The sequence below is a fragment of the Hypanus sabinus genome, chromosome 2 (assembly GCF_030144855.1).
Source record: "Hypanus sabinus isolate sHypSab1 chromosome 2, sHypSab1.hap1, whole genome shotgun sequence".
Taxonomy (NCBI): Eukaryota; Metazoa; Chordata; class Chondrichthyes; order Myliobatiformes; family Dasyatidae; genus Hypanus; species Hypanus sabinus.
Window position 1 is genome coordinate 167,174,790 of NC_082707.1, and position 12,124 is coordinate 167,186,913.

The window sequence follows — 12,124 nt, forward strand, 5'->3', positions numbered from 1 at the left end:
AGCTCCCTTTATTCTGAGTCTTTGCCTCCTGCCAATCAGCGAATCTATTCATGCGTCATATCTTTCCTGTAATACCACGGGCCCTTATCTTGTTATGCAGCTGCACGTGTGGCACCTCCTCAAGAGCCTTTTGAAAATCCAAGTAACCAACATCCACTGACTCTTTGTCTATCCTGCCTGTTATTTCCCAACAAATTTGTCAGGCAAGATTTCCCCTTACAGAAACAATACTGACTTTGGTCTGCTTTATCATGTGCCTCCAAGCACCTTGAAAGCTCACTTAATAATGGACTCCCAACAGGTTCCCAACCACTAAAGTCAGGCTAATTGGCCTATAATTTCCCCAAAGAGTGGAGTGACATTTGCAATTTTCCAGTTCTCTGAAACCATTCCAGAATTTAGTGATTCTTGAAAGATCATTACAAATGCCGCCACAATCCCTTCAGTTACCTCTTCCAGAACCCAGGGGTATAGTCTATCGTAGGTGACTTATCTATCTTCAGACCTTTCAACTTCCCAAGCACCTTCTTATTATTAATAGCGACTAAACTCACTTCTGCCCCGATACATTCGAACTTCCAGCATACTGCTGGTGTCTTGCACAGTGAAAACTAACAAAATACTTAAGTTCATCTGCCATTTCTTTGTCCCGCATTACTACCTCTCCAGCATTATTTTCCAATGGTCTAATATTCACAATGGCCTCTCTTATTCTTTACACCTGAAAAAAATTTTTGGAATACTTGTTGATATTTTTGGCTAGCTTGCCTTCATATTTCATCTTTTCTCTCCTTATGGCTTTTTAGATGCCTTCTGTTGGTTTTTAAAAAGCTCCTCAATCCTCTAATTTCCCACTAATTTTTACCCTTACAGTTTCTTAACAGTACCCATAAGAATTCTATATTTTCCAATCCTATGTCACCGTTCTAAGGATTTGATTTCATGTTTTTTTAAACACAGCCTACCAACCTGTCCTTTCGATACAAGTATATCCTTGGATATCAAGCTCCCAACAATCATCTTCTTTCAGGTACATCTCAGTGATGCCCAACATCATACCTGCCAATCTCTAAATGTGCTACAAGATCATCTACCTTATTCCCTCTACTGCACAGTGCACTGCACACTGGCCCTTCAATCCACATTTAAAAACTACAAGAGCAAGACCAAAGGTGACATCAGAAAACTGAAAATTTCCTCCTGAAAGAAAAAGTTCCTCTTAAGAGTTTTAGAAGCAAATTCTCCCTAATCTTTTGCACCACAGTTCATGATACAGATCGGAAGCAGTCAAAATTCTGACAGTAGGATCTTTCAGATACTGTTAACAGTGGCAAAGTAAAGTAAATTAAAAAGGCAGGCATAGAGTTATTAGATCAAACTGTGCTGAGGATAGGAATAAAGCTAAGAGATCAGAAAGTGGGACAAGGCTAGCAAGAATGTAAGACTGAATTGAATTAGAAATCAGTCTGCATAGGTCATAGCCCAGAGCATTTGGGCAAAGGTCAGATTGGGCAATAGAGACAAAAGCGACTGCAAAGATACACATTGATGGGAATACTCCTGATACTACAGAAGGACTTTTGACTGAAAATATGACCATAAAGGATTCAAAAATTGTTACAGTGATATGTTAATTACACAACCCATAAAATGAGTAACTATTTAAGCCAATCAGGAGGATTTAATGCAGTGTAAAGTATTAGATGAAATCATTACAACATTGGTTTTAACAAAATTGTTGCAGCTCACGTAGCCGTGATCTAATATTGATTGCTGCTGATACTGAATCAATGACAGTTAAATAATCTCCTTGAGCAATTATACATCTCTGCAAATCTGAGAATGACTTGGTATTTTCAGGACTTAAAAAAAATATTCCTCCCACCACCACTTTGATTTTTTGCAACAGCCTGTTTCAGATCTTGGTTAACTATTGCGTATACAATCATACGTTGATCCCTTAAACTAGAAGTAAATATTAGCTTTATTTGTACATTGAAACATATAGTGAAATGTTGGTTGTTGATGCAAATAACACACTTTCCAATGACATTCTGGGGACAGCCTACAAGTTCTGCAGCTTCCAGCACCAACAATGCAAGCCTACAACTTACTAACCCTAACCAGTATGTCTTTGGAATGTGGAGGATTACCACTGCACCCAGAGACAAGTATTCAAATCCTAAAGAATTAACTCGCTGCCATAATGGGCAACCACATTTTACCATGTGTTGCTATGTGAACAAAGTAAAAAAACTACCTGCAGTGGCAGAAAAAAAATCACCTTCAAGATTCCACACACTTAAAACCATAGCATATCAAATTCTACTTTGTTAAAAAAAGAACTTCAACCTTAAAATACTGAATACTATCTTTGCCGTATTGTTATACTTGTTAACGGACTCTGAAGAAGCTGTTGCTCCTAGAAAAAATTACAAAAACAAAGAATGAACCTGGATTTAACTAGCACCGTTTTTTATTCTCACGTGATTATGCAGCAAGATTAATCACTCTTAATGTCTAATTAATCATCGGTGTGCAGACATCAAACAGCTAATTTTTGTTAAGACTCTGTAGTAGTGGGACAAATGAACAGTTACTTCTAAAATGTTGGGGATTAAACATCTGAAAACCACTTCCAATGAGGTTTTAAAATTTAAATAATGAAGCTTCATCTTAACACCTGAAATAAAAATGATTGCACCATAGAAAAAAAGAACTTTCTCAGTAATAAACTTATATTAGCTCAGTAAAAGTTCATGGATTTGGGCTTGAACCTATGACCTAATCACTCGAGGTAAAGATTACTGCCACAAGGTAAAGTTGATGCTGTGCAATACTGATTCAAGATTGTTTAATGTCATTTCCTGCACACAAGTGTAAAGAAGAACAAAACAGTTGTTACCCTGGACCCAATGCAGTACCAAAAAAGATTAAAACAATAATAATTAAAAACACAATATAAATACACAAGATAGCTTATATACAAAGGTTGAATGCACATCCATAAAGTTTCACTAGGCTGTAGATAAGGTGACAGAGAGAAAATAAAAAAAAAAGTGGTGGATTTGGTGAGTGCAAGTAATGATCACCATTACTACTTGAGGACACTGTTTTTGAGTCTGATGGTTCTGGTGTGGATGTGACTCAATCTCCTCCCTGACAGGAGTGGGAACAGAGTTGGTGAAATCTTTCATGATATTACTGGCCCTTTTCTAGAACCTTTCAAGTATACACATCCTTGACGGCAGATGGTCTCGAAGCTTAGAGCCCTTTTGACTACCCATTGTAGAGCCTTCCTGTACCAAGCAGTGATAAAGCTGCATGTCTGAAGAATTATGCGAGTATGGAAGTGCAAAGTCCAGCTCTCTGCAACCTCCTCAAACAAGAGGCTGGTGAACATTCTGGACTATGTTGAATGTGTATGGGATCATGAAAGCTTGGGTGTGATGTGCACCAATGTAAAAAGGGGGTGTGAGTGGTGTAAGTTCTCCTGGCGTTGATAACCATTTACTTTTGTCTTGTTGATATAGAGATTTGTAACTCGGGTTGAGGATGTTGCCGTTGAGTGGCTTGCCAAGCTGGCTTGTTAGCTTGCTGGATAACAAAACGTCTACAAGGCAACATCATCAGTGCAACTTCGAATTAAATGTAGTGATCTTGAGATTATTTACCATGAATCAGGCCTGCAACACTTCCACCTTCTCTCTGTAGGCCATCTCATCATTGTTGGCGATGAGCCCCACCACTGTGATGTCATCAGATGATGTGATGATTGGTGTGTTTGGCCACACAGTCACGTGTGAGCAAAATGTACAGCAGTGGGCATTGCAAACACTCAGTTGCAAAGTGATGTATTTCGAGTGAAGAGTAAGATCTGTGGGACAATAGAGCTGAGTGCTGAAATGAAATCCAGAAACAACATTCTGACACAAGTGTCCTTGTTTTCGAGGTGTGTCAGGGCCAGGTGCATGACAGATGCTACGGCATCTGTCATAGAGTGGTTCTGTCTGTAAGCATATTGGTGAGCGTCTAATGAGGCAGGAATTATGTTTGTGATATGTACCATTATCAGTCGTTCAAAGTACTTCATGATGATTGGTGCCAGTGCTATTTTGCCATTTAGTTCTGAAGGTGTAGAGTTCCTTGGTACAGCGATGACAGCGGCTGATTTGAAGCACGTGGGAACAGCCGCCTGGTTAAGTCTTGAAGATACGACTGCTTAGCATTCTGAATTTTATGCTGCACTACAAGTTGGAAAGTTGTGTTTCTAACATGACAGTGAAACCAAAATACCTTACTCTCAAACAAAATAGACTATTCTCCTTTGTCCAAATTAATCTCCATAAATCCAAATCAGAAGCTAAATTTAAAGGTCACTTCCATGTTATTTTTTCCCCCAAATAGCAATGTTCTCTTAGTTTCATTTTTTAAGAACAAACTAAATTGCTCAACTTAATGCATTGCTCTCTCAGTCCAGACTCAAACAGTCACATGCAAACATTTCCATCCTATTTTGTGAACCATCTTAAAAACTATGAACTTAAATATTTAACCAACTTTATATTTTGGCAGTAAAGGAAATGAACACAAATAATACACAACACGCCCCTTTTACACTCCAGTTCTTTCCTTCTGGAAAATAAACAAAGCTTTTTCCATTTACCCTTCATTCCTGGAGCCACACCCAATGTCTCCTAAATGCATTCTTTCCTCAGCACCTACACTTGCCTCAAGCGACAAAAGAGCAGGTATTTCATATGTACTTCTATCTCCATTTAGATATTACTCTTATTTCAACTTATCTTCTAACAGAACCATCAAGATACATCAATATGACTTGTCATTTACCGCTCAAGATCTCCTGGTTTCATCCGAATGTAAATACTTAAAAACTAGATGAACTTGAAAGTTGTCTTAAAATCTGATTCCACTTTAAAAATTAACCTCAAATTAAATTTTCTAAGTTACTTGAAATAGATAGTTTAAAACAAAACACTTCTATAGCTCAAGAGAAATCTTGCAGTCATTTCTAGTCTTCCATTAATCTACATACCCTTTGCTTCCTATTAGCCAAATGTTCTCAGAAGCATGTAGCTATATTATTGAAATTAGACTTGCAATAACATCAACTTTACCATAATTTCTATCATAATTTCACATGGCTTAAAACACTGAAATGAAACAAACAATGGCAATAACTTAGATCCCTTGATACATATTTATTCTTCCACTAATAATTTCTTCTATTATGAAAAACATTTAGATATACGTTTGGTGAGAGGATATTTGTAATTTTAACTCTGCTACTTCCCAAAATGATTCACTGAGCATTTAGAGGTTTAAATGTGGTCTTTCAAAATTTAGATACTTTTAATTAACAATGCCACATTACAACCAATTAATTATTTGCAGGTGAAATTATTACATGAAGGGGTTTGCTTCAGTGGAAAAAAGTATTTATTCTATCTGCAGTTATATTTGAAGCAATATTTCAAACTTGTAATATTTATTGAATCTGAGGATTTCCAAAATTTGGCTGCACATTTATTTACCAAATGTACAAAACAATGGCCTACAATGTGAGGAATAACTAATAAGGGTACCATAATTAGGTCCAAAAAAACCCAAAAAGTATTCCAGGTCACTGTATTACAGTGAGAGTCATACTACAAAGAATTCTCAAAATTCAATCCAACAGAATCAAAAAAATTTCCTGCAGGAAGATTTAAGTGTAAAATAAATTCTATTATTGATCCTACTAAATAGCTCCGAATTCTTAGCCAACTCTTACAGGCTTGAAACTGTCACATACAACTAGCTTGTATAAAATTCAAGCTGGTTCCCCGATTTTCTTCAAGCAACTTATGCAACCAGTAACAAAGTGATTTTAACTGTCCTGTTGTACATACTGTTATAAATTATACATTTAGAAGGATCCAAGTAATAAAGTCAATTCAAGTGATACAAGACAAGAACAGTTTCAAGTTCAAACTGTTGTGATGAATGAACTACAAAAGCAAACAATTTCTCTACTATAGTATAAAAAAATTATAGTACAATCTGAACCTGACCAATCCAAACCCAATCAGTGCTGGACATTTTAAAATTTTTGAAACGACAAAACTACAATTGGGTCTTATCAAACAGCCAAGCTCTATAATCAATTAGAATTCATTTTCATATCCCTTCATCGCCCATCCAAATGTAATTGTTTTATCATTTGTGCCCTGTGCCACCAGTTTCCTGGCCCACTATCAGGACCTTATTTCTTTTAAGATGTCCTTGAAAAGCTAGTTTTAACTAACTTCCCTGATAACCTCCTTGAGTGGCTTGGTGTCAAATGCAGCTTCAAAATACCCATGAAATGTGTTGGTTGTTTTACTACCGGAAAAGTATTAGCGAAGTGCACACAACTTCAGGTACATACACCTGATGAATATTTAGCCCTATTTGGCTCACACCTGGATTTTACTCACATTCTCAATAACCACAATCGCAATACATGTACAAATGCTCAAGTTAACAAAGAATCTACGAATAAGCAATAAGGATTTGTGCAGAAACACACCATGACATGTATGATTTACAGAAAGCATGTAATACAGAGTACATATGGAAAGGAAACAAAATCAAGCTAATATTGAAGACACAAGACAGTCTGCAGACGAATCCAAAGCAATACACACAAAATGCTAGGGGAACTCAGCAGGTTAGGCAGTATCTATGGAAATGAATATAGTCAACGTTTCAGGCTGAGACCCTTCTAGTTGCTTCCATAGACCTTACCAGACCTGCTGAATTCCTCCAGCATTTTTTGTGGTTGCTAATATTGAAAAGCATGCTTTTGTGTCACAAGTCTTCCAAGAATCTAACCATAAACTATGCTTGTTATCAACCGTATCAGATTAAACCAGCGTTCAAAATGTCAATAGTTCCATTTAATATCAGAGAAATGCATGGAATATACATCTCAAAATCCTTGTTCTTCACAGACATCCACGAAAACAGAAGAGCCCCCAAAGAATGAGTGACAGCTAAAATGACAGAACCACAAACCCCCCCCCCAATTCCCTCTCCCACGCTCAAGCAGAAGCAAAGCAATGAGTCCCCCCTCCCTGTTTTTCAGTATCCATTTATTTTTAACCACAAATAATAACCACTTCTAATCCAATATCATCTCTGATATTGGCATATTTGTCACTAAATCGCTTAGTGCCTTTCTCTCTTCCAAATTGGACTAATCCAATACCCACCATCTTCCCATTCTCTCATTCAGACTGCTACCAATTAATCTAACTTCACACAAAGGCCTACTCACCATGACTTTAAGGCTCACTGATTGCCACCAATTTCAAATCCCCAAATAACTACTGCATTTTTTCCGAATCATGATCTCCACATCACCATCTCCACAGCCTCAAAGTCTTACATTCACTGGCTTCTAGTCAGTTACACAGCCTCAAGTTCATTCAGCCCACCTTCCAGCAGTTTCACAAAAAAACCCTTGAGCAACCAGCCAGCACCAATGGCATAGTTTTTAATAAAATTACTATATAATGCTTACTGTAAATTAAGTGTTTTCAACAACTATGACATTACAACCTCTCTCAAAATAACAAAAACCTCCAAAAAATTTCAAACCATCTTTGAAAAATTATCTGATTTTAAATACACCCAATTTAGCATAAAAGCATTTTTGACAAAAAAACATGCGCCACAAAGTGACAAAAATAAATTAAGATCATATGTTTATAAACATTTTCCTGGCATAAAAATATAATTGACCAAGATGCAACTTTCTAAACAAACTTCTGGAATACTCATGTCTTAATTATAAACCAATTTCTCCACTTTGGGAAAACTACAAATTTCCTCGCCGATGAAGAAAACTACCAGAAATATTTACATTAACCTACTTCTTGTTGAATTGAAAGATTTTGCGGTAGGCTTCCCACTGAATACTTAACACACAAGGCCTATAAGCCAAAAAAGCGCACCGCGTTTAAAAGGAATTAAGATTACCCATTTATAAACTTTTAATTACAATCGGTCTTGCTCGTTCAATAGCAAACACCTTTAGCATCATTTGCAGTGGCTTCTTGCTTTCTTATTTCTCGCACATGCGCCCAATGATAAATAATGCAGATTTCAAAATACACTTTAGTTTTATTTAGAAATAAAATCGCATTGTCGGCCCGATATTGAACGACATAACCACCCCAAATCTGAAAATAAAATTGTATTTCGGAAAAGACCAAATATATTTAACAGGTTCATTCACACCGAATGTGAAAGTAACCGCACCTGAAACGAGGAGAGTTTGATAAATTGCATAACCTAAATGGCGAAATATAACCTGAGCAGTAAAGATCTTTTAAATTATAAACTTTTGAACATGCGAGTAAGATAGGTACAGTATTTCAGTTTTATCCAGGGTGGGGTAGGAAATGATGATTTAAGTCAAAGCACGCCTGCAGCACACGCTTCTATTGCTGCTATTCTCAGGGCGAACAGTAGGGCGAGGGGGGGGGGCGAGTTATTCATCTATTCTCGCTTTTATTATAATTGCTGTTTTATACTTTTCTATCATCTTTACTAACTCCGCACCGTGACCTAGAAAGGAACCCGACCAATCCTCCCCTCCCCCGCGCACCTACCCTCCTCTTCACTGAACCCTGTTTCAATTTAACCTATTAAACACAGAAGTGGGGGGGGGTAAGAATTAATAATGATGAAAATGAGTTTTAGGCTATTTCAACACATGTAAAAGCCAGAATTAAAGAACAAAAAAAAAGAGAGCTCACCGGGATCGTATTCAGGGACAACTGCTTGATATTGCGAGCCAACTCGCATTCCTCCACCTGTAACAAGTAGTTAAAATAAATACCTTATTAAAAGAAATGAACAGAGCGATGTCAGTGCATTGAAATTAAACCAACAAGTCAGTTCTAGGCTACTCCAACGCTTCAGTACCGTGCTCATCATCAGAACCGCTGCTCGCCTCTTCCCAGGAGTTATTGCCATTGGTCGCGGCTCCCCCCGCAAAACTTTTAGCCCCATTCCTTCCTCTTCTCTTGCCCGAGACCTCGGGCCCTTTCTCTATCATGGTCGGCATTGTTGGTGCTGCGCGGCGAGCGCTGCCTTGCAGCCGCGGTCTGCCCTTTTGTTGCGTGAAAGTTTGCGGGCGCCCGGGCTGTGTCGGCGCCTCCTGCGAGCGGGCGGGCGGCAGGCGGGAGGCGGGAGGCGGCGGCGGAGGAGGTGGCGGCAGACCCGAACTCAGCCTCCGAGCGCAGCGGCCACACTGCCGCACACCCCAACCTGATCGCGCCGCCGCGCCGCCCACCGGCCCCCTCCCATTGGGCCGGCCGCCGACGCCCTCACTCCATTGGCCAGGGTCTGTGTCCATCAGAAGGGCCGTTGCATTTCCCTTCGTAAGTTAGGTTGACTTCACACTGTACGTGGTCTTTAATCACTACGCCAGCACTGGTGCCTACGATTACATTCTCATCACTTTAACTTTATTTTCAGAATGCACTTTTATCCAACATATCAATGCGGTCAACTAATAAAGGTAATTATTTTGGAAAACAAACCGGAAAATAAAATTAACATTTCACATATTTGAAGAGCTTATTTTAGGTTCCTTGGAACTATTTATTGCGGAGGACTATTTACTCAAAAGCCGAAGGTGGCTGGAATAGAGGAATTGCCTTTATTTGAAAACATTTCCTAACTTTTATTCAACTCTTCCTACGTGATTACATTTATATATAGGTCAAACTATGCGATGATTGCAAGATACTAAGGACTCTTGCCATCTTGTCAAGAATAATTCCGTAGCAGAAGCTGTGTTTCACGAGGGCTAAAGTTGTTGATCTTTGATAACACTTGAAATGATTACGATCAGACTGTTATACCTCTACATAAAATTACCCACATGAACAAGACTGAGGCTACTGGTAATGGGAAAATTCTCCGTCCATGATTTAAAGAGTTCAACGGCGGAGTCCAACCATAGTTCATTAAATAACCATTATACAATCACGGCTCAATTTATTAAAAACATAATAAGCATTTAAACATTTTATAAGCATATCTTTTCCTTTGCTTCATTTTTCCTTTGTGAAAACACGCAATGCATGACGGTTTAAATATTGCAATGCAAATATTTGGTTACATCATATCTACTAGTAAACTCAATATATTTATAGTTTTATATATATCGGAGGTCTAAGAAGGAAATTCACAGTGTGATGGTTAAGATCTGTAAGGATAAAATCGCATTGATACTTTTTATTGGACAGCTCTACAAACTCTTAGATCACCATTAGGCTGCACCAGATCATCATCCAGTTGGTTGCAATGGAGGAAGCAATTAAACATAGTGTCTCAAGTGTCGTTACGGGGAAACGGCATTACTCTGTCGAGTGCAGTAAACAAAGCAGTTTATACTTGTGTTGTCTTAGATCCTAAAATATGATTCTGCATTTGATATACAGGTAGAGAATACACATCTCTTCGAAGGTTAACTTTTTAAGGATACAAGTACAGCTGACAAAAAAATTAACTTATTATTGAAGACCCTCTGAACCTTTTTTTGCCTATGTGAGTGAAAATGAGTATCAAAAAAAATCAAAGTAGAAATATGGAAAAGTACATCACAGCCTATTGTCCCATAGCCATCATATCTGTCTGACCATAATGACTATCTAATACCAATTGTCCGCACACTATGCCGGTCCATCTATTCTCTGCCTGTTCATGAGCTTATCTAAATGCCTCTTGCTATTGTATCTGCTTCTACCATCTCCCTGGAATGCACCTGGCAGCGCATTCCAGACATCAACTACACTGTGAATAAAACTTGATTTGAATATTTCCATTAAAATCCCCGCCCAACTCTCCACCACCACTACCCTGAAGCTATACCCTCTAGTATTTGACATTTTCACTTAAGAAAAAAAAGACCAACCATTGGCTGTACCTATGCTTTTCATAATTTATACACTTGTTTCAGGTCAACTCATGCTCCAAAGCACCAGAGGGGAAAAGCCCAAGTTTATCCAACCTCTCCTTCGAGCTGATACACTCCAATCCAGGCAGGGTTCTGGCGAACCTCTTCCGAACCCTTTCCAAAACCTCCACATCTTTTCTATGTTGCCTAACTAAAGTTTTATGCATCTGCAACATGACTTTTCATATAGTTGACACTTTAACTAACGAAGGTAAGCATGGCATTCATTTTCGTCACCACCCTATTCACCTACATCAGGAATTTTGGACATGCATCCCAAGATATTCTGTACATCAATGTTTCTAAGATCCTGTCATTTACTATATACTTCTCTCTTGTATTTGCGTCACCGCACAATTGTCAGGACTGAATTCCATCTGCCTTTCCTCATCCAAGTTTCCAATTGATCTATCCGCGCTGTCCTCAATTGAAATTGTGCTAAACTCACTCTCTACTATTCTACCAATTATTGTGTAATCTGATAACACTAATTAGTCCTGTATTTTCATCCAACTCATTAATATATATTACAAACAGGTCATGAAAAACGCCCTCTGACTTCCATTTTGGATCCAATTTTCAACTCATTTGTCTTAATCTTCTGGACCAGAACTTTGTAAAAAAAACGTTTATTTTCTTCCCACTTTCTTATCAGTAAGTTTGGAGTTAACAACCACCATAAATCCTCCAAGTCGTACTTTAAACTGTTCATGCTGGATCTGCAAGATAATATTTCCCATTCACTCGAGCTACATCTTCTCTAAACCTATACCAAAAATTTCAAATAGTATAATTAATACGTTAAAAGTCTTCGCTGTTTAATTTTTATTTCTTTTTACATTTCTGATTGTATTATTTCTTGCAGCTACTTCCTGATAATCATGCTATATTGCTTGGTACTGAAATACAGATTTTTTTTCCATTTTAAACTTGCCTTGTTGAGATGGCTTCATAATATACAGGAAACTGGTATTTGTCACCAGCATTAAAGCTCATAGAAAGATCATTGGTGTTAAAATGGAGATTCCCTGGGACTTCTCAAAGTTGTTTACGTAAATGACTAATTCATAAGATAAAAATATAAGTGGTTAGTAGGAGGCACTTAAG

The 12,124-nt window shown here is 37.9% G+C and overlaps 1 protein-coding gene across 2 annotated transcripts in view; it reads right to left on the bottom strand.

The window, feature by feature from the left end:
- The window catches only part of rcor1 (REST corepressor 1), a 119,081-nt gene extending 109,766 nt beyond the window's left edge, over positions 1-9,315 (bottom strand). For both annotated transcript variants that reach the window (XM_059958878.1, XM_059958869.1), the window contains exons 1-2: positions 8,977-9,315; positions 8,808-8,864 (exon numbers count right to left, since the gene is read on the bottom strand). In XM_059958878.1, the coding sequence (XP_059814861.1) occupies positions 8,808-8,864; positions 8,977-9,118 (199 nt within the window). In that variant the 5' untranslated portion in view covers positions 9,119-9,315. The remainder of the gene's footprint in view (positions 1-8,807; positions 8,865-8,976) is intronic.
- Between the last annotated feature and the right edge of the window lie 2,809 nt (positions 9,316-12,124).